This window comes from Pleurodeles waltl, chromosome 2_1, assembly GCF_031143425.1.
Source record: "Pleurodeles waltl isolate 20211129_DDA chromosome 2_1, aPleWal1.hap1.20221129, whole genome shotgun sequence".
NCBI classification, from domain to species: domain Eukaryota; kingdom Metazoa; phylum Chordata; class Amphibia; order Caudata; family Salamandridae; genus Pleurodeles; species Pleurodeles waltl.
Window position 1 is genome coordinate 582,004,071 of NC_090438.1, and position 26,217 is coordinate 582,030,287.

The 26,217-nt window shown below is 45.5% G+C and overlaps 1 protein-coding gene across 6 annotated transcripts in view; it reads right to left on the minus strand.

Moving 5' to 3' along the window:
• The window catches only part of NT5C3A (5'-nucleotidase, cytosolic IIIA), a 286,713-nt gene that overhangs the window by 104,593 nt on the left and 155,903 nt on the right, over nt 1–26,217 (minus strand). For 3 of the 6 annotated variants that reach the window (XM_069215464.1, XM_069215476.1, XM_069215468.1), the window contains one exon: nt 11,524–11,568. The exons of the other annotated variants lie outside the window; for them this stretch is intronic. In XM_069215464.1, coding sequence (XP_069071565.1) covers nt 11,524–11,568 — 45 coding nt within the window. The remainder of the gene's footprint in view (nt 1–11,523; nt 11,569–26,217) is intronic. 6 annotated transcript variants of the gene reach the window in all.

The following is a 26,217-nucleotide window of genomic DNA, read 5'->3' on the forward strand; positions in this document are numbered from 1 at the left end:
CGGTTGTTTTGGATAGGGGCAGATTGGATTGCGTCGGATTTGGGTGGGACAGATTGTTTTGGATTCATGTGGGGGACACACTGGAGTGGGGCAGGTTGCTTTAAATTGGAGTTGGGCAGATTAGATTGTGGCAGATTGAATTAGAGTGGGATGGATTGGATGGAGTGGAGGTGGGTTGATTGGAGAGGAGATGGATGAATGGACTGACTGGGGAGGGGTGGATTGGCTTGGAGTGGAGTAGATTAAGGTGGTTTGGAGTGGGGTGATTTCGACTGGAGTGGGGTGATTACATGTGGACTGGGTGGGGTGGATTGTATTGGAGTGGGGTGGATTGGATTGGGGTATTGTGGGTGGAATGAATTGGCATAAGGTAGATTGGGTAGAGGTGGTCTTGACTGGAGTGGGGTGGATTAGGTTGGTCTGGATTGGAGTGAGGTAGGATGGATTGGAGTGGGGTGGGCTGGATTGGAGTGTGGTGGATTGGACTGGAGTGGGGTGGATTGGACTAGAGAGGACTGGGGAGGGATGGATTGGATTGGGGTGAGGTATACTGGGTTGGAGTGGGGTAAATTGAAATGGGCTGGGCTGTATTGGTGTAGGGTGGACTGTATAGTAGTGGGGTGGATTGGATTAAGGTGAATTGGGGTGGAGTGGGGTGAAATGAGGTGAGGTGGATTGGTTTGGGACAGATTGGAGTGGGGCAGATTGGAGTAGGGAAGGTTTTTATTAGGGTAAAGTGGAGCAGATTGGAGTGCAACTAGAAGTCTCTTTCAGATGTTTGTAATAAGATGACCATCCATTGTGAGCAACTCCTACGATTCTGGTAATGCTTTGCAGGATACAAAATCTACTACATCCAGAGTGTGTAATTCCAACTACACAGTACTTGCCCCCTACAAGCACCAGAGCTGATCCAATAGCTAATGAAATTTCATCGGATATCACTGGTGCCAGCCCCCAACAGCACTAACCACCAGGTTCACATCAAGTAAAATCTTGGACTGTCTTTGAAGGGGGACTGACCGTAGAACTCAAATCAGTGCCTGCAACCATCCACGATTATTGAAACCAAACCCAAAGTACCAACAAATTGTTATTGAACAAATAATCTCTCTTGCAGGTTTCCCCAACCAAATCCAGGGTTTATTATCTATTTTAAGAGTTTTGGTATCACTAATCTTACAGCCGAAACCTTGTGATAATTAATAAATGGGAGTCCCACGAAAATCTGGGACTCCCTCCTAGCTCCTGTCCACCATTTAAGGGAAACCCATACCATGTGCTGCCCTTTCCAACTGGTTTTGCTCGTCTTAAAATACATTTTTAAACATTGGAGTGCAGCTGAAATTGTTGCTGGTACTCTTCAGAAACAGAGGGAGGGTGTAAAGGATGACCTTAGCTGCCAAGCAGTCGGTGCTAACCCATGAAGGCATTAAACATAAAACTACAAGACATGAAAATAAAATTGGTCCTTACATGGGGCCGGTGCAGTTTTTTCTGCATTGGAGATCTCTTTTGCTTCAACCACAGATTAATAAAATGGGGGTGCCTTACTTCATCCGAGGACTGGGGCAAGAGCCTTAAGCAGGTACACATTAAAAGCATTAGCATAATCAAGGTAGGAGTTTTAACCTGGAGAAAATACATGCCCCACGATGGAGAGTATATGAAAAAGTGAGTTTTTCATTGAGGGGGATGAAAGCCCTTCTCAAGCAACAAACACAATCCTTGTCAGGATGCACACAAGTCACTAAATTAACCTGTGCTTAATCCTCTGGTAGCTTACCAAAAAAACAATAGGCTTAACTTAAAGACAATGTGTAAAGTATTTATGAAGCACACAAACAGTAAAAGGGAAAACATAGATTATCCCACACCGATTTAGAAAATTAGTGTAAAATTGAATAAATAAAATGATAACAAAAAAGAAAGCCAGTCAGGAGAAGAATAGGTATGCAATTTTAAATGTTTAGGAATAAATAGCTCCAAGAAGTAGAAAGTTTTAACTATTGCTATATGGTTGCGCTAGACTGGGACAAAGCCACAAGTTCAGACCAACCACAGTGGTGTGAGGGGTGGATACATAGACCAGGTTAGTCCCACTGAAGAAGTTACTTTCTCAAAGTCAGGTTCCGCAGAGTTCAAAACTTCAGACTTTCACAGACTGAACTCGATAGATGCAAGCCAAGGGTCCAAGACCGGAGGATTAAGAGCACTTATCCGCAGGTAAGGTCAGCAGGGCTCATGCAGGTCCAGTTGCAGGTCGGCCTCTGGAATATGTTTTATCACTGCAGATAAGAACAGGTCAGCCAACAGACCCTGGGAGTCATTCAGGTTGTCCTGGGATGAAGGTAGCAGGTCTAGTCTTTCTTCTCAGAGAGCACAGCAGGCCTCAAGCAGCAGGGGAGCCATCTGAAGACCTAGGCAGGCCTCAAGCAGCAGGGCAGACAGACCTCTGGAGAACAAGGCATGTCTACAAGCAGTAGGGCAGCCCTCTGGAGAACATGGCAGGCCCTCAAGGAGCACAGTAGTCCTCTAGTGAAAATGACAAGCTTCCAGCAGCAGTGCAGTCTTCTGGGGAACCAGACAGTCTTCTTTAATGTCCACAGGTCCAGGAGTGTATTGGCGAGAGGCTCAGGAGGTCCAATATTCATACCTGGAGCCACCCTTTGAAGTGGGGGAAACTTCTAGTCCATCCCCCACATCTGATTCTGTTCCTTAAGTTACTTCCTTTCCCTTTCTTCCCCTGCTCAGTCTCCTAGAGGTGTAGGGTGACAAAAGGCTGGTGCCAAGTTCCTTTGTGAGTGTGCTGGAGGCAGCCCTTTGAAATGTAAGTGGGGCAAGGAACAGCTTTGCCCCTCCCATCCTGGCATAGCCCTCTGGCAGTTACATCCACGTCTTACTGTTCACTGTTTGGGCCCAATCTGCATTCTTCATAGGGGAGCAATGATCAGGCCTAGGCAGCTGGAAATTCCTAGAGGGCCTCAGAAAGTTTAGGACAGGAAAACGCCAATTTCTGAAAAAAGCATTTTCAAAATCGTAATCTAAAATCCGACTTTATCATTAAAGGGGATTTAAAATTACAATTCAAATTGAATCCAAACATGATATTGCTACCTGCTTCCAATTATAAAGTTGGCATTTGTTAATCCCAATGTTATCCTATGGGAGAAGTAGGTTTTACATTAGTGAAAAACCAGTTTAGGAGTGCTTTAATACCAGGACAGGTAAATTTTAAAAATGCATGCCCTACTATACTATAGGAAAGGCTTATCTGTATTAAAAAGGGAGGTTTAGGCCTGGCAAAAGGCTTATTTTGCTAGGCTGAGTAGGCAGTTTAAAACTGCACTACAAGTTGCAAGTGTAGGTCAGAGACATGTCTTTAAGGGATACTTTTAGTGGGGGGCATATTGGGGCTGATGCCCACTAGTAGCATTTGATTTACAGGCACAGAGTACCCATGGTACCAAATACAAGGGGCTTACAAGTAAATTAAATGTACCAATCAGGTGTAGGACAATTGTACCCACAAAGTCTTAAAAGCCAACAAAAACTGGTTCAGAAAACAGGAGGGATGAAGGCAAAAAGTTTGAGGGTGACACTGCAGAGAGGGCAGAGTCCAACAAAGGGTATGTGTTTTTATTTTGAGCTGCTAAAAGGCGCCCACTAAGTGATCTAATTCAAACCCCAGAATCAGAGGTCCAGAAGAAAAAGGGCACCTTCACTTACCATAAGTAATAGGTCTCAAGTCATACAAGATGTCAACCGCAGTATGACAATACATGGAAAGTTGTTAGTGACTGCAAGGTTACAGAAATGCACCAGCGAGTCAAATGTTTAGCTGTTGTGTTTTTTGGAACTTACATTAGATCAAGATAAGCTATGGGTTGGGAGTCCAAGCACCAAACCACTACAGAAACTCAAGAACAATAATCACAGAGTGAAATAATGCTCAGTCAAAGCACCCATCTTTAAAGAGCAGAGTAGTATTACCTAAAAGTACTTATAAATGGAGCTATCACGTATAACCAGAACTTCTGAACAAACGTTTCTTTTTCTTTGGTGGCGAACTATAGAATTGTTATCCAAGAACTAACCTAACTGGCAATGCCCAAAAAGTAGATGTCACCTGTTGCAGAAGAATGTAGTAAGTCTGTAGAAAAGCTTTAAATCAGAATTAAGTCATCTCTTTCCTCACATAGAAAAACATTCTTTTAACAAAGCCATTGCTTTGTTTTCATTGCCCGGAAAGTCCAGTGCAAAGGATTCTATTTTTATCTTTGCACAACAGCTGATTGTTGGGATCATGGACACTGTGTTGCATACATGGAGAGCTCAAAGAATCCTGACAGCTGACACATAATCCTGCCTGGAACTTTTTCATCATCATAAAAACTCTTCACAGATGGCTCCTACAAGTCTGCTTCAAGGTCAAAGTCATGGAACGTCTCATGCTCTGTAGGAGTCTCAACATAAGAAATGATGCAGCGAAACCACTCACTGTATCACGTGCACATATGCCCTTCACTAGCTGCCGCCGGGAGAGAGCGGTGAGCATTTTCCTTACTTCAAAAGTTCTTCACTGCAACCTAAGCCCTCAGTCTTTGTGGAACTGTCATCAGGTTCAGCTATGAGACAAAAATGCAGGATTTAAACAAGAAGTTAAAAAAACAAGAAAATTCCCGAAGTGTGAAGTCAACTTTGCTCACAAGGCCCAGTTCAACTTGAGGTAAAAAAAATGTTTTAAGTAAGTTGGCCTAAAATTGCAACCCTGGTCTAGCCAAGAGTTGAAAGGACTTACATAGGGGGCCATTAATATCTATGATAGCAGAAAGTCCTGCTGATTTCACTAAAAAAACTGTTGTCTACTTTGTTCCTTTTAACATTTTGCTTAAGACCGCACATGTCTGTTACAAGACACTTTGATATCTTACAGCTGGCTTAGAGCCAGCCCAATTGCTTACCACTGGTTGGCTTCACTGCCATTCTGATTTGCATGCTTTTTATTGGTCAGCTTCCACAAGCTTTCGTTCCTCTTTTTGTGTTTGTCCTTTCTCTGGAGTATGGATAAAATACTTCTGTCATTCCACTGTTCATTTTTCAGGCACTACTTTTTTCTTTTTATTTAAGCACTCCACAAGAGTGCATGATTTCCAGATGTCTCCCTTGCGTACTTCTCCCTCCTTTGTGTTCCTCTTTCCTGCCCTCCCTCTACTACCGTTCTTGCTTCCTCACCAACCCATATCTGTTTGTTCCCCAAGCTCTACCCACCAACCATCTGTTGTCAGTTTGTTCCTCAGGGCCTACCACCCACCCTCCGTAGACGGTGTACTTTCTCCGCTTTGTCCAGCCTTCATTGTCAGATTGCTTCTCCAGCCCTTCACACCAACCCTCCACTGTATGTGTGTTTCCCCATCTCTGCCCACCCTTTGTTGTCCATGTGCTTACCCAGCACCTCCTGCCCTTCCTTTGTTGTTAGTTTGCTTTCCCAGCCCTCCCACTCACCTGTTGTTGGAAGCTTACTGCCTCAGCTCCTCCTGCCTGTCCTCTGTTGTCAGTCTTCTTCCCCAGATCCTCCTGAGTACTCTCCATTGTGAGCTTGTTTCTCCAGACCCTCCAGCCCAACTTCCATTGTCAGTTTGCTGTCCCATCCCATCCTGCCAACCCTCCATTGTCGGCTTGCTGCTCCATCCCCTCCCGCCCATCCTCCATTATCACCTTGCTTCAACAGCCCCTCCTGGCCACCCTCTCTTGATAGCTCCCTTAAACCTCCTCCCTCACACCCTCTGTTGTGCGTCTGCTTCCCCAGCCCCACTCTGCCAGCCCCATTTGCCTTTCTGGATCCTCCCACAGACCTGCCTTTGTCATAGTGCTCACCATTGTCTCTCATTTGTCCTCTACCCTGACCCACATCCTTCTCTCCTGCCCTCCTTTCCTCTGGGTTGTGTCATCCCGCAACCCACTCCCCAGTTTTTTCCTTTAATAAAGAAAAGTGTGTGAGCAACGGCCATGTCACAATGCTTTTAAAAAAATATATATCTTTCGCTGAGTTGCTGTAGAATACAATTAAAAATCATTGCCAACGCATACAGGCCTAATCCATTAGCTTTGCCAAATTTTGTTCCCCATAGGTGTCCAACGCCTTAGTGTCATTTAAATAAAAGATTTTTGGACAACCTTTGTTTGGACCTTACATTTATCAATTCCTTAACTGTTTTGGTTTCTGAGCTCTAGCACCCAGAATCAGACCAGTGAGAGCAAAAGTCGAGTCTCATTAAAAAGTGGGACATAACTTCTTTAAGAAGAGCTTTGGCTTGTCTCAGAGGGGGCTGCCTGGCACAGGTTTTGTGGGTCTCTTCCCATGACAGGAAATGCCTTACAACCATCACACTGGGTAACCTAGGAAATGCTGAAAACTTTCATTCCGTATTCTTGGAATCGTCAAAGAACAGCAAGGTAGAGGTGGACTGCAAAGTACGCTTTGTGTGTCACTATTTCATATTTTGGGTTAATATGGCATTTTGGTTGCTCTGGAGTTACAGAGGTTGTTTTATTGGCGAAGCGTAAAGACAGCAGACAGGTGGAACCTATTTTCTATCTCACCCTCCACACTCATGTCTTTTCAGCCATAAATTCAGTTTCCTTCTCTAGCTATATTCCCTGTGCTGGTCTCAGTCTTTACACCCCCGTCTCACTCATTTCATTTCATTTAACTTTATTTCGGTAAGTAAAAAACATACCATAAAAGTACAGTAAAAACATCATAAATTTTGATTTTTTTAAAAAGATTAATCGAACACTAAAAAATATAAGCACAATAACAAAAATTAAACGATAATAAGGAGTTAAAATTCAAACAAAATGATCAAAATTTACGTCTCCTAGATTTAGAATATACCACACAGCAAGGACCCTATTCCCTATGCCCATAAGTGTTCAGTAATACAGTAGGAGAGTATCTTTATCCTGAGAATTAAATACTAAAATCAGACATCAAAAAGCCAATAAATATACATACATAGATCTAAAAGTTTATTACCCAGTCTTATTCTTTAAAATAGCTAATCTAAGGCACCAGATTGATTCGAGAAATTTTGCCACTGGTAAAACTACCTGGGCAGATGTATCGGATTTTAAAATTCTCTCAACATGAAGATAGCACCTGGCGCCTTTAGATTTGCAGAGCGGGATGATCCAAAAAGCTCTTTGTTTGTGATATGCATGACAATAAAAAAAGACATGTGAAATAGACTCTTCACGTTGGCAGCCCATCGGACAATGCTTGGATCTAATAGTAGGACCATGCCATTTGTACGTTAGAGAACACAGAGGGAGGGACCCAATTCTGAATCTAACAAAAAGAGCTCGCGCAAATGGAGATAATGCTATATCCATATAAGGCTCAAATTCGTAGTGGCATTTAATTGATAAATAATTGTCAGACATAGACAGCGGGGCAATCTTAACAAATTGCACAATCTGAACGTTGTGCCAAAAAGCATCCTTCAGTAACTGCACAGCATTTTTGGGAATGGAAAGTGGGTCCAACCAATAGGACCCTAAACCTAGATGGGATAAGGACTCTTTAACATAGGCACACCATTTCGTTTTGCTAATAGTGTTGCAGCCCACCAGTTTGAGAAGCCCACAGCGAAATGGAGAAAGGGCGTCTGTTATCCAAAGCCGGATCCAATATAATAGAGCCCTTAAAGCGGCAATCTGTGAGATAGAAAAAAAGATTTAAATCCATACGGATAGGCAGGGATGGAGTACTAGTAGGAACTTTTAATAATGATTTCAAAAATTGATTTTCCGCCCTTGCCAGATCCACCAGGTTGCAATGGCCCCAAAGTTCGGCACCGTATAGGCCTATTTTTTTGTTATCCAGTATTTTAATCTGGATAACAACTGGAAGGAGAATATCTTTTGCAAGTTGTCTAATAGACTAATCAGTCTATAGTTCCCGGGGGAACTCTTATCTCCTTTTTTATGTATAGGAACAATAATAGCCACCTTCCACGTATCTGGGTAAGATCGAGTTGTCAGAACAATATTCGATAACCTATTAATGTACCGGGTCCAAACAGGTAAGTCTGATTTATACAGGTCCGAGGGAACACTGTCTAGGCCAGGAGCCTTCCCTATTCTTTGAGCACGGATTGCCAACTCAGTTTCCTTTAAGGTAAAGGGCGACACAGGAGAAAAGCATAATGAAGAATCAGTAGGAGTGTTGTTCAAGTCGGAACAGGACCCATAAAGTTCCCGAAAATGGGAAAGCCAAGATTCTGCATCAATATGGCATTCAGGAGTGATTGAAAGGGCGGAGTCTCTACGTGAGACCAAGGTCCAAAAAAGTTTAAGATCACGGGCATTAGCCGCCTCCATCAAACCCTCCCACAATTTTTCCTCGTATTTACATTTAGATGACTTACAAATTGAAGCATAGTTCCTTCTCGCATGTATAATAACATCCCGGCTCTTTTGCTTTAGAGCTTTGGACAAAAGGCTCTTGGCCTCCCGACATTCCTTATCAAACCATTTGCGATTAGGCAAGGAAGAATTGTTTTGAGTTGAGGGAGGTTTAGTAAAGAGCTCCTTAAGATCCATAAAAAAAGTTGCATGAGAGGACATAACTTCTGAGGGAGATAAAACAATAGAGTCATCAAAAAGCTGATGGCAAGAAACTAAATCGCGGAGCTTATCTTTGAGCAGGTTAGATTTAAAAAACGAAGACCATCTCAGCACGCTCCTATTGCTGGGTAATTCCAGCCGGTCGTTGGGAGCATCCAAAACGTGAGATGGAGTGTGCCCTAAAAAAAGGGTTGCATTATATTCAATTTGTAAGGGGGCATGATCACTAATGCATCGAGAACCCACCTCTACATTGACTATAAGACGCCAGACTCGCAGATCAAAAATAACATAGTCCAGAGTGCTACTATAATGGCCTTTGTAGAAGGTGGGTCTAAAATTGGCATTTGAAAATCGGCCATTTCCAAAACGAAGGCCATAAGTTACTACAAGGTCTATTATCTGCATAACCCTAGGGGAAGGAGTACATGACACTGGTTGGATTAAAAACGGGGGGAGATTCCATGCTTCATCTTCGGCCTGGATAGACTCCGCAAAGGCTGAATCAAATTCAATTTGGGCATTGAGATCACCTGCAATAATAACACAGTATTTAGAATAAAGGTCAGATAAAAGTTTATACAACAGATGGATGGTACCAGACTGGTGGTTAGAGGGGCCTGGCCTATTATAAATATTAATACATAGCACCGGAATACCTGTGATAGGCCATATTACTATTGCAAGAATATCGCAAGAGTCAACAGTGATTTCCTTTACCCTACCCACCTCTGTCAACTTAACCCAAGTGCATAGACCCCCGCTCGCCCTTCCCCTAGAAGACTGAGTCGCCTTTTTAGTAAAACAACAATAGCCTTGCCTGAACACACAATCCATAGACAAAGTTTCCTGAAACAAACATCTGGAGAAAGTTTCAACATAAGCCCCCCAGTCCGGATCAGATAATTTGCTCTTGATGCCAGCCACATTCCAGGACAATATTTTCCTTGTTGTAATGCTACAAACTGTCCTGCACGAGTCGGCATCAGAAGCTGAATTCGAAATCCCGTTAGTAATGCAGGGTAGAGCCCTCGTAGTGTTAGCACCCAAACCAAATAAAGATCTTTGGGGTAATGCTGCCCAGGCGTGTGGAACGTTGTGTTTGCAAAAATTAGGATGGCGTAGTCAATCCACATCTGACGTGTCCCCTGAGGTAGTAGGGTCTCGTGTGAAAGTACCTTTGTTATAAACCAGAGCAGCCCCATCGCCAAAAAAGGGCAACGAGCCAGGGGAGACAATTGAAACAGAAGCATTTCGAGGAATTGGGTTGACTCTAGATGGACGAAAGGGCATAATCTCGTGAGCCATAGCAGGCAAGCTTTCTCTAAAAAATATGTCAGTCAGATCTTGGTGAATTGCGAGCTTCCATCTGCAAAATCCCCTTAACTAAAGCGGGGCTGGCGAGATTGTGTCCCGCCCACCAGGGCCTCGCAGACGAGAAGCAAAGACAATATCCGCATGGATGATAGAACCACAACCCCTAGTGTGGCGAATCCAATACGACACCTTGTTGATAAGAGAAACAGTATCTTCCCTTGTGTGAAGTGAAAGTCGAGGGACATTACACATGTCAATGCAATTTTCGGTTGGGTACACGAATAGAATGGGTCACAGATTGACCCGAATTTATAAAAAGAGGAGGTGAATTCGCTTGAGCTGAAGTCAAATTATTTCCATGTTGATATCTATGACTAAAGCCTTTGACTGATTCCCTTGGCAATGGGGAGTCTACTGGTGAAGCAACAGGACCCAGTGGCCGAGAAACTTGTGCTATGACTGGATTCGGGATGCACTGAGGAGTTAGGTCAGATTTTTAAAGAAGTTTAAGGACCTCAAATAAAAGACTCTTCAATTCCCCGACTTCATGCTTTAGACTGGATATCAGAGCTAAGGTGTCGTCACTAGGTGGATCGAGAATGGGTTTAGAAGGCACAGAAAGCAGAGGCTGTGTAGCACTCGCTAATTCTGGTTGGTCCAAAACAGAAAAACGATTTGTACATGGAATCTCATTGATAATGGAAACAGAAGGGATTACATCCAAATTGTGACCAATACCAGGCGTAAGTGAAGAATTAGCCAAACCAGTCGAGCTGAGAGAGACAGCAACATGAGGTGAAGTTTTCTGAGGCTGTGTATCAGTAGGTTTAGTGGAGCCGGTTGTAAAAAATGGAAGTAAAGATCCTGATTTCAGTTTCTTGCGGGCATTGCCCTCTTTTTCCTTAAGGATGGATTCCACTTCCTCAATTAAGTTATCAATTTCTCTGGAAACGCAATTGGAATGAATTTGCGTTGTTCTGTTGGGTTTAGAGCTTTTAGGTTTGGCTGTAGCCGGGTCAGGACTAGAGCGAATCTTGCGTTTTCCCATGACAAAATAGGGAGTAGAAAGAAAAAGAAAGAAAAAAGAAAAACACTTACTCAGCCCTCCTGGTCAGCACAATGGAAAAACAAAAAATTAAGGAGTGTGGCCCAGCCCAGCCTCTTCCGGGCGCAGGACGGGCGAAGGACGGGCCCGCCCTTGACTCAGGCTTTGCCCGGGCGCCGCCCGCGTCCCGCAACGGCGGGAGCGCAAGGTAAATTCAAAGGGCTCCTGCACCACGTCACAGCTCCCAGCACCAGCAACGTGCTTCCCGCGACGGCGGGAGCGCAAGGTAAATTTAAAGGGCTCCTGCCCCACGTCACAGCTCCCAGCACCAGCAACGCGCTTCCCGCGACGGCGGGAGCGCAATGTAAATTTAAAGGGCTGCTGCCCCACGTCACAGCTCCCAGCACCAGCAACGCGCTTCCCGCGACAGCGCAAGGTAAATTTAAAGGGCTCCTGCCCCACGTCAGAGCTCCCAGCACCAGCAACGCGCTTCCCCACTCACTCATTCTACCCAGTTTGAAGAAACTTACCCATGTTTCTGCCTCCTCCTCCTCTTTCCAAGATTTCAAAGCACTCTGAAGTATCAGAAAAGCAACAAGTTGGCACTATATAAAACACTTCAAACAAATATAAAAATTTGATTTTGTATCTAAACATTGGAATATGAAGCACTATATAAAATATTTATTGTTATTAACTGTTCATTGTAGACAGGATAGAATGAAAGTTCACCCTTAATTCAACATAAAGTGGGAACATTGCAACACTAGCATGGTTAGAGAGTGATGATCCACAAGGACTGCATCTAGTTAGGCTTTAAGTATACTCTGTAGATATGAAAATTATGTCAATTCAGATACACTGTGTAAATTATTTTATGATTATGTGTATTAGAAATACTGACAAGATCCTCTAACAAAGACTGCCTCTAAATGATGGACAAATGGATTGAGGGAGAAAGACGAGTATAAATATGTGAGGAAAAGCAACCCAGATGGTTAAAGCATGGAAACAAACCACAGAAACAGCATTAACGTTTTGTGTGCTTTAATCCATAGTACCCAAAACAGACAGATGACCAATAACTCAATCGGAGTCTTCTACTGAACGCTATAACTCTGTAATATATTCAATGAAATATTTCATAGATTTTGTCAGTATTTACAATATCTTTGGGTGGACTGAGAGGAAGACATCTCTCTTGTTCTAAGAATAAGCTAGAACTTAACATGTTGTTTTCTAGTGAAATGTACAAAAGTTAGTGTTTACTAATGTGATTCAATATTTTAACTTGAGTACTTGTGGTATTATGCAGCAAAGCCCTTATCTGTTTATAAGCAACACATTATATTTGTGAGAAATCCACCTTTTCTGCTAGCTTTGGATCCTATATTTCTGCTAGCGTCAGAACTCTGTGCACTCTCACCCAGTTAACCAGCAGTAAAGTGAAGGTGTTCTCCCTTTAAACATGGACACATTGGCATATTCCTAATAGCTGTATTCAACTTGCTTATAAGTCCATAGTATATAGTATAACACAGGGCCTGGAAGTTAAATGACACTAGTGAACTGCAACACTTAATGTGCAATCCACTACAGTGGCAGTTAATTATTAATAAGTAATCCCTATATAGGCCCTGTAGCCCAGAAGGCAGGGTGAATGGTATTTAAAAGTAGATACTTAGATATTTAATAGTAACGTTCTTACAGTGACTACGACCCAAAAGCTAATTTCACTGTGGCAGATCTAACTGTTCTTTGTAGAAAACCAGAGTACAGATTAAAATCTGATACAGTATCTCAGGATTGGGACCAGCTAAAAAATAACTAAGCAACTATTTTTAATCACCATTGAAAGTCTAATTCAATTGAGAAGTCAGATGTTTGAAATAAATATTAAGGAAAGTTTACCCCTAAATAAATACCTAAGTTATCCTGTACCTGCCCAAACTGCCAGAAGTTTAATTAGCATAATCCTTCTCCAGCTCCAAGCTGAACAGATACACCAAAATGTTTTGAAATGCCCCTGGGGAGCAGGCATTAAGATGACCAGAATGCACAGAGATGACTTCTCTGAGCTCCGCAGAATATGCAGGATGGGGCTAGGGTCTCCTTTGACAGTAGTTTAAATTCCTGCCTGACAAGTCTGCTGTGCCACATGTAACACTTCAAAAGGAGAGAACGGGATGCCAAAGCAGTTCTTATGTAGCCATTGTGTGGTTGCTGAAGGATCCTGATTTTGTCCCTGGGTTTTACGTATAACACTTAAGGATACATTTGAAAGGAAGGAAACAGGACCCCATCGGTTAGGGTGTGTCAAGTAGTCAATCACACCTAGTAGCTAGTGCTAGGTATAAATGTGGCACCTCCAGGCATCCACTTCAGAACACTGCTGTATCTGAGGAATACCAGAAGAGGACTGGATCTGCTATTTGTGACCTGAGAGACCAAAGAAGTGGACATAGGGCTGACCTACTGTTCAAGCTACAGGGATACAACAAGCTACCGGGATACATCAAGCTATAACACTCCTTTTCTGTAACTGTGTAGCTGCCTATCATTCTGTGAGGGTCTACGGGCCTCCCCTGAGGTCAAAAGAAATGCAGGATCCACATCCTCATTTCCACAAAATGTGGTGTAAACCAGGTAAGAACCACAGATACTGAAAGATGATGTAACGTATTTGAAGTAGCAGTGATACTGCTTAAACGAGAGCCACAGCTCACAGATCTGCCAAATGATCCACTTGGAATGCTCACATCTGAACATTTTAAGGTGGACTCAGACAAGGGATTTAAATTTGGAGAGAGGGGAAAAATGGCTGGTTACTTTTGAGTATTCCTTCATTCAATTGTGCCCCCGAGGTGCTTTGAACTGCATACATGTAATTGGTCACAAGGAGAGGGATAGTTTTTAGAGGTGCAAGTGCCTGGTTTGGAATGTGCCACTTAAGCAAGCTTCTTGCTCTCTCTAGCACAACTGTATCTAAAATTTATGACTAAGCCCCTTTAAAGGAAAGCAAGACACATTAAGACTACCCTGAAACCTCAGTATGAATTTCAATACAGATATGAGAGAACTTAGATCTTAAACTAGCACCTGCTAACTAAGGATACAGTTCAAAGTGAAGCAGTGAAAGCGCAATGAACCTCAAATAAAGTCACCTTCCCACCTCTAAGCACACAAGAATGAACATAGCTACCACCAACCCCAAGAACACAGCAAAGCATGTAAACTTGCATCACACTTGTGAAAATTTTTAAAGGGTGTGATGGAAAAGAAGCCACAATATTGGGAGAAGAAATAACCAGCAAAGTGGTCGTCTCTCAAATATACCGTGTCATAATTAGTAACAAACCAGACACTCTCAATCGACTCGGGCGACCTGGGACCCATTGAGACCGTGGACTCAGAAGCAGTCTTTACGTACCCCAGCGAAGTTGCCATTCAGTCGAAATTACGGCTCATACAATTGAAAATCCTTCACAGAATATATATATTTTTTTTAAACATGTTTTTATTGATTTTTCAAGACGAAAGCCATACATTTTCTGGCATACATAGTCATTGATAACAAATTATCATTGGTTACAGTCTATCGTCTGGCTCTCCCATATTAATGGTCAATGTATATATCAAACTGCTAAGAACTTGTGTGCACTTCCCGGTCCGCTGATTCTGCCCTTCACTACTGAGGTTGCCGCCACGTAGGGCAAAGCTTTCAGTTGCAATGTGATTCTATTACCACTAGCGACAGGGGCCCACGTGACCACACGGGCGAGGTCGGGGAGCAGAGGAGAGGAGACAGGGGGGGGGGGACGGGGCGGAGGGTTATGGCACAGTAGGTATTAGCGCAGGTGTCTATTAATTGATTATGCAGGCCTTTTGGTGCTGTGGCATGCTTGCATGGGGGGATGGGCTACTAAGCTGTCAGTGTTGGCGAGGCATTGATGAAGGGTATGTATGCGTCACCAAGTGTAGTATTGCCTTTCTGCCGGGGGCAGGGCCCGCGGCCTTCCAGGTGGATACAGCTATCTGTGATTCAGGGGGGTCTTTCATCGTTTTTGGCTTCTAGCCTAGACACTAAGACGCCCCAGGTCTCGCAGCCCGCCTGCCGCAGTCCCCTACGGGTTAAGTTTGTTAATACCTGATGCTCAGCTCGAGCCCAACGTAACGTAAGAGCAAGCCAGACTTTTAAGTCCGGCGCGTTGCAAGCCTTCCAGTTCATTGCTATCAATCTTTTGTACATTACATACGCTAGATCTACAAACCTGTGCAAGTGTTTATTTCTTTTCGTCCTTGTCCTTAATCCGAGTAGACAGGATTTGGGATTCGTGTCCAGGTTGAGCCCCGTGATTTCCGCTAAGGCTGTGACCACCCCCTCCCACTCCCCCCTTAACCGCGGGCACTCCCAGACCATGTGATAGAACTGTGCTGCTGGTGTTTTACATCTGGGACAGGCTGGATCCGATCCGGGGAACATGCGTTTAATCCTGGCTGGCGCCAGGTATGTCTGATGTAGATAATTGAACTGTGTATATCGGAATCTGGGGTTTCTTGAGACCTCACGTGTGTGACACAGAGCTTTTGGCCAATCTGTCCCTGAGAGCGGATTAGGCAATACGATGTTCCACCTCTCCCTAGCTTTCTGCAAGTTGTCTTCCGGGGGTCGATTCAGAAGTTTATAGAGGTTTGAGACTGCTTTTCCTTGGGGGTCCCAGTTCAGCATGTGGTGCAGGGTGACTGAGATATCAGGCTCTACGTCGCCAGATGCCCACGTTTTCCTGATTGCATGGCATATCGCGTGATATGCCAAGAATTGCCCCGGATTGATCTCTGTGAGGGCCTGTATAGCTTCGAAAGTCATTAATTTCCCTTCCTCGAAACAGTCTCCTACTGCACCAATACCCGCGTCTAACCAGGTTGTAGGTGAATATGAGCCAGCTTCCACCCGCCCGGGGAGCCTATCCAGCGGGAGGAGTGGTGAGTAGGGTAGTTTTTTAACTCCTTTTTGGATATACTTCTTCCAGTATGTGTGTGCCACTATCATCAGCGGGTTTGTGCATGTGCTTTTAGTCTGCTTATCCAACAGCCAAGCTAGTATGGGAGCGCCTTGGAGTTGGGATTGTAACCATATAGTTTCTGCCGAGCTAGGTCTGTGGAGCCAATTTAAGATCCACTGCAACTGTGCGGCCGCAGAATAGAGCTCAAAGTTTGGGGCGCCCAGTCCACCCATTGCTACCGGATGATGTAGCGTGGTAAGTGCAACTCGCCTTCTGCCCTCTCCCCAAACCAGTTGTAGCAGGATGGAGTTCAAGCCGACGAAAAAGCTTTTGGGGATAATGATTGGTAGGGCCGCAAAATAGTACAGCAGTCTGGGTAATATCAGCATGTTTGCTATAGCTACTTTACCCAGTGGGGAGAGAGGTAATTTATTCCAGAAGCGTAGTGAACTCTTAACAGAGGACACCGCTTTCCCCAGATTCCCATCCCTTAAATCTTCCGCCCTGTGGTATACGTTGATTCCTAAGTATTTAAATGTGTTGAAGCACCATTTAAGGTGGCCTGGTGGGGCACTTTCTTGCCTCGCAGGAGCCCAGCTGGTTAGTGGGAATATGCAGGATTTCCCCCAATTAACTATTAGACCAGATACCCTTCCGAACTCAGACAGCAGCGACATCACTGGGGGCAGCGACTCCTCCACTCTACGTATGTATATCAGGGCATCATCTGCGTATAGTGATATGGAGTGGAGAGTGCCGTTCCTTGACACCCCCCATTCTTCTTTTTTGTCCCGAACGCGTGCAGCTAGTGGTTCCATCGCTAAGGCAAATAGGAGGGGGGAGAGGGGGCAGCCCTGTCTTGTTTCCCTGTTAATCGGAAAGCTTTCTGATATTTCTCCTCCCGTCTTCACCCTAGCCTGTGGGGCAGTGTACAGAATGCGTACCCAGTTTGTGAATTTTGGACCGATACCCAGTAACTGCATAGTGGCAAACAGGAAGTCCCATTCTAATGTATCAAACGCTTTTTCTATGTCGAGCGATATTACCACCTCCTCGAGTGCGGTCAGGGGAGTGTCACCCATCACACTGAGCAGCCTCCGAATATTTAGGAAGGTGTTACGTTTCGGGATGAATCCATTCTGGTCATCGTGTACCAATATATGCATGTAGGGAGCTAGTCTGTTAGCCAGGATTTTGCCAAGTATCTTGCAGTCTAGGTTCAACAATGAGAGAGGTCTGTAAGACCTGACGTCAGTGGGGTCACGCCCCTGCTTTGGAAGGACCACTATCATTGCCTCTCTCATTGAGGGAGGCAGGATACCATTGGTCCCTGCTTCTTCAAACGTATTTAGGAGATGTGTGTTAAGGTGCGCCGCGAAAGTGGAGTAGTATTCCGACGGCAGGCCATCTGTCCCTGGGGCTTTATTCCTGGGTAGTTGTTCAAGAGCCTTATTAAGTTCCCCTAATGTGATGGGGGCTTCCAGTGTCTCTCTATCGACATGCATTAGTTGGGGCAGGGGGGAATCTGCTAGAAAGGACTCAAGTTGTTGGATGGTACATGATGTGCTTTTGGTGTATAATTGTGTATAATATTCCCTAAACGCATCATTTATTTTTACCTGTGTAGTAGCTATTGCACCTGCGCCTGTTCCTATCGCCCCGATCGGCGAGCACCGCCGGTCCTCCCGCAGCAGCCATGCGAGCAGCCTACCAGATCTGTCACCCTCCGATTGTAGCCTAGCCACGTGGTGTTTGTGGTCGTGAAGGCGTAATGTAGCATCAGCCTTTGCATGTTCTGCGCGCATTTCCTTCAGGGCCGTGTATGGCGTTGCATTGCGGGCAACTGCGTTTTCTAGTGCTCTTAGTTTCTTCTCCAGCTTGCTAACCTCTGCATGGAGTGTGCGCCTCACCCCCCATGTAGTGGAAATACAATGTCCACGGATCACCACTTTGTGTGCGTCCCACTCCATTGCTCTTAATTTTGTGGTGCCAGTGTTTAATACCCAATACTGTTTCAGCGCTGTTCTCAGTGAGTCTGTGAACGCAGGGTCGTGTAAGGCTTCCGCTTGTAGCCTCCACGTTGGGATAGCCTGGCGCTTCCTGCCCCAGTCCAAAACTATTTTAAGCGGTGAATGATCTGATAATGTCTTGGCTAGGTATTCTATTCTACTGGTCCCTGTGCAGATCTCCTGGGTGCCCCACATCAAGTCTATCCTGGTGTGTACCTTATGTGGTGCTGAATAAAATGAATATTCCCTGTGTCGTGGGCGTTTCATGCGCCATATGTCATGAAGGCTCATGTTACTAGCCCATATCGATAATGGGCGGCTGGGGTGTCTGATGACTATTGAATCTGTGGGGGGATTTGACCTGTCCAATGCTGGATCTGGCGTGCAATTGAAGTCACCTCCCCATATGGCGGGTGTTTCAGGGTTCGTTAGTAACGCTGGAGTGAGTGTGCTCAGGAACTCAGGCAGTGCGCTATTTGGAGCGTATACCCCTATGATTGACAATTGTCTGCCGTCCAGCTTACCCTCCACTACCACATATCTGCCCTCGTGATCTATCTTGTGTGATGTTTGGATAAAAGGGACATTCCCTGCTATCCATATAAGTACCCCCCTCGCGAAGGTTGAATAGGATGTGCCCACAATCTGACCTCCCCATTTACTGCGTAGATCCTGCAGTTCTGGGTCCCGCAGGTGAGTCTCTTGTAGTATTGCAATATGTGTGCCATGGCGTTTGAGTCGTGCATGCACCCTGGACCTTTTGCCCGGAGTCCCCAGTCCCCTGATGTTCCAAGTGACTATGTCATATTTGTATGCGCTATGGGTTGTGGATTGGGCCATATTCAATTTGTGAGTGCATGTCTTGCACCCCGGATCCCGGGAAGGCCCATTGGGTCCCCTCCGCCCCCACCGCCCCCGCGTGCGGGCCCCTTGCCTCCGGGCGTTTATCCAGTGTTGCGAGCAGACCGGTAGTGCACAAACTAATAGTTACCCTCTTTCCCTCCCCAACTGGATCCCAACCCCAACTATGAACTTGCAACAGGCTACACACCCATTTTAGGTGCGTGCCAAGGTGTATCCGTATGGATATCTGCGGGGGAGCAATAATACTATCCGGATGCGGCTCATTTTAGGGGCTCGCATCCTTCTGCAGACACGGTCCGCAATTGGCTTGGGGCACTCTCACGGCACAGCCATCCGCCCCCCCACCCCACGCCGCGCACAATATGAATAAAGGAGTTATCTCCAGGAGCAAACGTGCAAGGATACATAAGTTCAGGTGATGTGACCACCCACATCAGGAGGAGGTCGCAAAGTTCAGTTCTGTATTCAGGCTGTGGCGGTTGGTCCCCCCCGGGGGGGATAGTTCAGTAGTGTTTGTTCAGAGTGTGTCTGCGGACCTGGGGGTGAGCTCCGGGCCCCTCAATGCCTCCGTTAATGTAGAGTCCGAGCTGACCGAGTCAGAATCCGAGCCCTCCACTGGCTGGGTCCTGAGCGTCTCAAAGGAATTCTGAGTTAGTAGGGGGGTTTCTTTAAGGGCCCTGGCTCTCTCCTCTGCAGCCTGTTCTACCGTGGGTTGACCCCTGGCTCGCCTTTTGGATCGTTTCCTAGGTTTCATCGTTGACCAGTTCTCGCCGGTACCGGCTGCCTCGCGGGGTTGGGCGAAGCCTTTGGCATGCATCCACGTCCAGGCATCTTCCGGTGAGGTGAACATATGAATGCGCTCATCTGTTGTTACACGTAATTTAGCGGGGAACATTAATGCGTATTTTATGTCATACTCCCGGAGGCGTTGTTTAACTTGGGTGAAGGAGTTGCGTTGCCTTTGCACTTCCTGAGTGAAATCTGGATAAGCGTAAACAGTCGAGTCCTCATACCTGTATGGACCTTTGCTGCGGAACTGTTGAAGTATCGTATCCCGGTCCCTGAAGTTTAGGAACCTAGCTATCAGTGGTCTCGGAGGTTGGCCCGGTGCCGGGGGGCGTCCGGGGATTCTATATGCTCTTTCCACTGAGAAGAATTTGGATGGGTTCCCATTCAGGACCTCTTTAATTAGCCAGTGTTCCAGCAGGAGTTCTGAGCTTTGATCCAGTGATTTTTCAGGAAAACCAAGAAAACGTATATTGTTGCGACGGGATCTGCCCTCCGCCTCCTCTGCTCTTCTCATCAGTGACTTTACTTCTGCATCTAGACGGAGAACTTGTTTTTGGTTATCCGCTACCGAGGGGGCCAGGTCACTTAGCACCGCCTCCGCTGTCTTCACTTTATCAGATAGTTTGCCATGGTCTCCTCTGAGGATGTTCAGGTCCGTGTCTATCCTGGTCTCCAGTGAGGTTTTAGTGTCCATGATTGCTTGTAGTATTTTCTCGAATTGCGAGGAATGTGACATGAGCGTGGACTCCAACGACTGCAGAGAGGGCGTATGCTGCTGATCTCCGGGAGCCTGGCCTGGCGTGTTCCGGTCCTGGTTTTTAGCTGATTTGAGCCTTCCGGCCATTTTGACTTATCTGTTGCGGCCTGCTTCTTCCCAGAATCTCGCGCTCACCTACTTTCTCTGGGCCCTGTAAGCGAGGAGGGCATATATGTCCCCGCGGGGCCACGCCGGTGCAGATTTCAGTTTTTGAGGTTTCGGCCCTACTGTTGGTTCTCTTAATGAGATCTCATTCAAGTGGTCTAGTGCCTCCCGACGCTGGGTCCACGTGCGTGCCCTGAGCCCCCGGTCAGCAGCCAGCTCCAGGCTCTAGGTCCACTTTCAGTGTGGAGTAAAGGAGTGATATTCCCAGGTGTGTTTACTTAGTGTGATGCGGGCTCGCACAGTTCTTTAAGCACTGTTCCTCCCTGCGGTGCAGGTCGGCGCCATTTAACAGAGGATATGGCTTAGCTTGATCCTGGTCGACCCTGCGCAAACCACGTCTATGGTAGCTTCGATATCCAGCTGCAGGTCCAGAGACGATTCCTGGGACGGGCGCTCCACGCCAACCGCTATAGGATAGGGAGGCACCCCCAGTGGCCCACAACAGGATTCGTCTCCCGTCCTTCTTCCCCCCTCGCGGACAGGAAGGGGGTAGGCGATGCAAGGCGAAGGCAGTGACCAGTTCCCCTCGCAGCGGTCCCCGCAGACGCCGTACGTCCGTCTCGCCGTCAGGACCTCCAAATCTGGCGCAGAACCCCGCCCCAAGCGGAGACGGCGCCAGCGGCCTCCAGGAGAGGGCGCGTCTGCTGTGGCCGAGCGCACAGCCGCCCGACAGGGCCCGCGGCCACGCGTAGCAGCTGGGGAGTCCAAGGAGCGGATCCCGACCCGCTCATGTAACAGATACGCCCCTGGCCTGTTGTTGTGGTCCCACAGGGCCTTTTGCGGAGGGGGAGGCGCGTCTCTCTGCTCGCTTCCAGTCACGGCGGGGACATCCACCCGGGGTCCCTGCAGTCCCCGCCGCTGAATCGCCGCTGCTCCTTGGGGCTCCCCCACGCCTGATTGGGGGGGGAGGGGAAACTCTGGCGGCCGATTGGCGTCGAGGAGGGGGGGGAGATGGCACCCAGGGCGGAATTAAAGCTTAATATGGGTTTATCACCCTCGCGAGGTGGGCCGCTCCCCGCTTCCGCGCACCCACCTCTCCTTCAGTCCTTAAGGCCGCATCCAGCCCGACGCGGCCAGCAAAATGGCGGCCGCAGCTCCCGGCTCCGAGCCGCTCCGCGGCAGTCCCTCTGCCCGGCCGCTCGATCACGCCCGGAGCCGCCGACGAGAGGAGAGCGGTCCCAGCCGCGGATCCCGCCGCAGGGCTGCGACAGCGGCGCCCCAGAAGCGCCCCGCAATTATTTACGAGGCGAGCCCGAGAGGAGCGCTTAATCAAGCGTCCTTCCCGGTCGCCATCTTGGCTCCGCCCCCCATCCTTCACAGAATATATATTACCATAGGAGTCGGCTGTACTGCATAAGGAGGGCGCAAAACTCCCAGTGCCTGCGATGTGGCTTCAGAGAGGGAACATTTCTGCACATTATTTGGAACTATCTGCCTTTTAATAGATACTGGTGCACCACAGTCAAGGAAAGAGAACTTATCCTGGAAGCCATCACCCCTACAATACCACAAATTATCCCCCTGGGAATACCATGCAACGTTGATCTCCTACAAGCTCAGCTCTTGTTTTGCCAACTGGGCTTTATGCTTGCTAAAAGAAACACTGTGCAATGCTGGGGAGGGTTGAGGGTTCCAACTACACGACAATGGCACATGGGCATGCACATGTGTACAGAAGCAGAGAGTGTAGTATACATGATTAGGGCCTGCCCCCCAAAAATGTACATAGAATGGGGGAAATGGAGGGAATACAATGAACTCGGATAGACGGCAAGATATATGTAGACACTACGACTGGAACTCGAGCAAGAGAGGGGGGGGTCCAAACTCTGTGGGCCACCTGGAATCATCCCAGGCAGAGGGGGTGGTACCCAGAATGAGAACTTCTGTCTTGTCAGAGTTGAGCTTGAAGCAGCTGTCTTTCATCCAGGCAGCGGCTGCCTTCATCCTGTTGTGGAAGTTGGTCTTCGCGACCGTAGGTTCGTTGGTGAGGGAGAGGATCAGCTAAGTGTCATCAGTATAGGAGACAACGTTGAGTCCGTGGTCTCTGATCATGTTTGCTAGAGGGGCCATGTAGATGTTCAAGATGGTGGAGCTCAGGGAGGAAACTTGGAGGATGACAAAGCTGATCTCAATAGGTTTGGATGTGAATGGTGGGAGCCCGACTCTCTGGGTTCGACCGGTGAGGAAGGAGAGAATCCATTTCAGGGCTTTGCCGCAAATGCAGGCGTCGTAGAGTCTTGCGCACAGGGTGTGGTGGGAGACAGTGTCGAAGGCCAAGAGGATGAGGGCTGCAGTTTCACTGCAGTTCAGGAGATTGTCTGTTGCGGTGAGGAGAGCAGTCTCAGTGCTGTGGTTGCTTCTGAAGCTGGATAGGGAGGGGTTGAGGATGTGGTTGATCTCGATGAATTCAGTGAGTTGGGCGTTGAGGGCTTTTTTAATGACCATGGCCGCGAAGGGGGGCAGAGTAATGGGTCAGTAGTTCTTGAGCTCCAAGGGTTCTGCCAAGGGTTTCTTCAGCAGGGAGTTGATCTTTGCGTGTTTCTAGTCTTCAAGGAAGGAGGTGGCCTCGATGGAACAGTTTATGGTGCGGCAGAGCTCAGGGGTGATGATATCACTGGCTCGGTTGAAGATGTGGTTGGGTCCGAATGGGGTGACGTGACAAGCAAAATAACGATGGATTAAACACAGATCTGTGGATGGGAGTGAGTGTTTGAAAAGTTTCAACACTCCGTCCATCATTTTATTTTGTGATGTTGCTTTGTGCACCTTAAGTGGCTAGGGTATGCCCAGACGTGGGTCCCTTGCTTGCTGCGCCACTGGAGTCAAGCTAGCCTGGCTGATGAAGGGTGATACCCTGAAAACGGTCCCAGGATGCTTGAATCCTGTCCAGGGAGGACATGGCTTGGCAGTTCGGGATGGACTGCTCTCATAGGGAGCAGGGTCAAGACTGATTTGCATATGGCTGGGTCCGAACTGGGGTGACGTGACCAGCAAAATAACAATGGATTAAACCCAGATCTGTGACTGGGGGCGAGAGTTTGAAAAGTTTTAACACTCAGTCCATCATTTTATTTTGTGATGACACAATTCAAAAGGTCAGGGAAAAATGGCAGGAAAGGCACAAACTAGAATAACTTCTAATAAATACAATTGTCTACTTGTGTATTATGAACACAGATAGTAAAACGGGGTTCTAAATAAATAAGTGGCGAGTGCCTGGGAACGAGGACTCTGAATAACGAAACAGTCTGTTAAAAATGTATCTGCTAAATCCATGTGGCAAAAAATATGAAAGAGGAGATGATACTTGTTTGTGGGCCAATTAAATATGTGATCATTTCTGTGAATTTCGCCCCTGAACTAATACATTCTATATACCAATCACATATATGACAATGTTTGTTATTGTTTTCTACTAACCAATAATACAATGTTAAAAAAAATATAGAATATTAGATATATTCAAACTAATACCAAGATTGAACACAATGTTGCCAATCATTAGGTTCGATGGCGAAAAGTTTAAAGTCGAACATTAAAAGCAAGGGAATTAATGACTGACAACATCATGTACCTTTAATTGCAATTGTTAACATTGCAACCCTAGAGAAAACTTAAAATAATTTTCAGGTAACAATAAAAGAAATCCTTAGAAGATTGTGATACTGTTACTATACCTACTCAAAATTTAGACAAAAATGTAGCAGTTACATAACTCTTGTACAGAACACACTGCCAGAGCAATCAGACAGAGTTTAGAAACAAAAGAATGATCCACAGACTGTAAGGTCAAGGATCTGTAGGCTATAGTTCTAAATGATGTGCATCTCAACACCTACACTCTACAATATGGCCCTGCAGGTAAATGCAAATCACAATAAAACCTACACACATTTTTGGTGGTATATCCTTTCCAATATAAGACAATTCCAAGTTAGTTGAAACATTATAAAATCACCTCACACTGACAGGATTTAAGCCTTATGGAATCACTTATTTTTGAGGCACCAGCTTTAGCCTACTTGAACTTTTTCAAAGTATTTCAAAGTTACAATCTACCCTTGGCTGATTATTAGGGATGACACACTAAATGAGGACTTAGTGGATTAGAGGTTCTAGCAATTATGAGTTTATTCACATGACCAATGCCCACCATGAGAAGTTATTTTATTTAATCCTATAGGTAACATGATAATTTATGCTTGCAGAAGGAACAAACTCAGACTGGAAACAGAAGTAACCTAAAGTGCTTGCTAATATCCTTTCAAAATGTGTGTTAAGCAATGTTGACTGTTGGTGTATCACAACAGAAAGGCTGCAGCAGTAGTCTTTTAGTAAAATATCTATTTGTGAGAGATAATGTTATGATTATGTTTATATGTTATGTGTATAAGTCCAATTAAATAAATTTTTGGTAGGAAGCTAAATGTGAAAGTGGTATTACGTAGAGCTGCATAGTCTTGATGAGTGAACTTGTAAAGCAAGTCTACTGGCTATAAATAGAAGGTCTCACTTTCCCTGACAAGGCAGCCACCTGCTACAAAGCGTCTAAATATTAGGTATTCTGAGAAGCACGCTCAATAGTTTGTGGAGTGGTAAAGAGGGTGCAATATCCACTACTCTAAGCAAGCAGCACCCTTACAAAACTACAGTTCAGAACATGAGGATGCAGCACTTTAAAAATCAATAGTTTTCTGTATTAAGGTAAAGTGAGAAGAGTGCAGTTACTCTGTAAAGACACAATGGAGCTGCAAAAGGGGAAACGCATGCTGCAACATGATTCATGAGCAACAAATTCCACTGGACCGGTAAGAAGCATTATGAAAACAAATATATTTTCAACGGAAAACAAACCAGGTACAAAAGAATTACTATTTTAAAAAAATGCTTTACTTGTCAGACAGTCAGTCAAATTCACTTTATTTGATTTATCAAGATAAACCTAGTAATAACTACCATGTATACGTAAACATGTTTTTAAAATAAGTACATTTTGAAAAAAATGTTTTAAAGTTTATATTTTCAGTTATAACATTACAAATACAAAACTGCTTACCATTTTCAAATTAGTGTTAAAAGGAACATTTTTAACAAACAATGCCAAAATCACAAAATGACCAAGTTATGTGTTACTAAGTAAACTTTAAAGATATTCTGGAGGAGATATGGATCATTTCAACTTTTCACAAATGTAAGACCTAAAAAAAAAAAAGCCTCTCAAGTTTCAGTACGGCTCACATACATTTTTTCAGTGAAACCTAACCAACATTTCAGAACTAGTTTTACATAAATTCAGAAAAAAACTAAAGTAGGTTTTATGACATTGTAATTTTTTTTTCCAATTTACCACTTTGGGGCAAAAGGTTTTTAAACACAATTAAGACCTATTCTGTAGGCAAAACCTAATGCCAGGGATAAACTCAGTCTTGGAACGAAGTAAGAACATTTGTTTCCGTGCATGAATAATCATTGTTTCATTAAGTGTCCTTCTCTACAGAAAAAAAATGTTCTAATCAAATATGCGAATTCAAAAAATAATTCCTCCTGAAATTTGAGACAGCTATCAAGATAATTAAAGAATTGACAATGCATCGGTCTTGGATGTCAGTACATACAGGCATGCAGCACATGAAG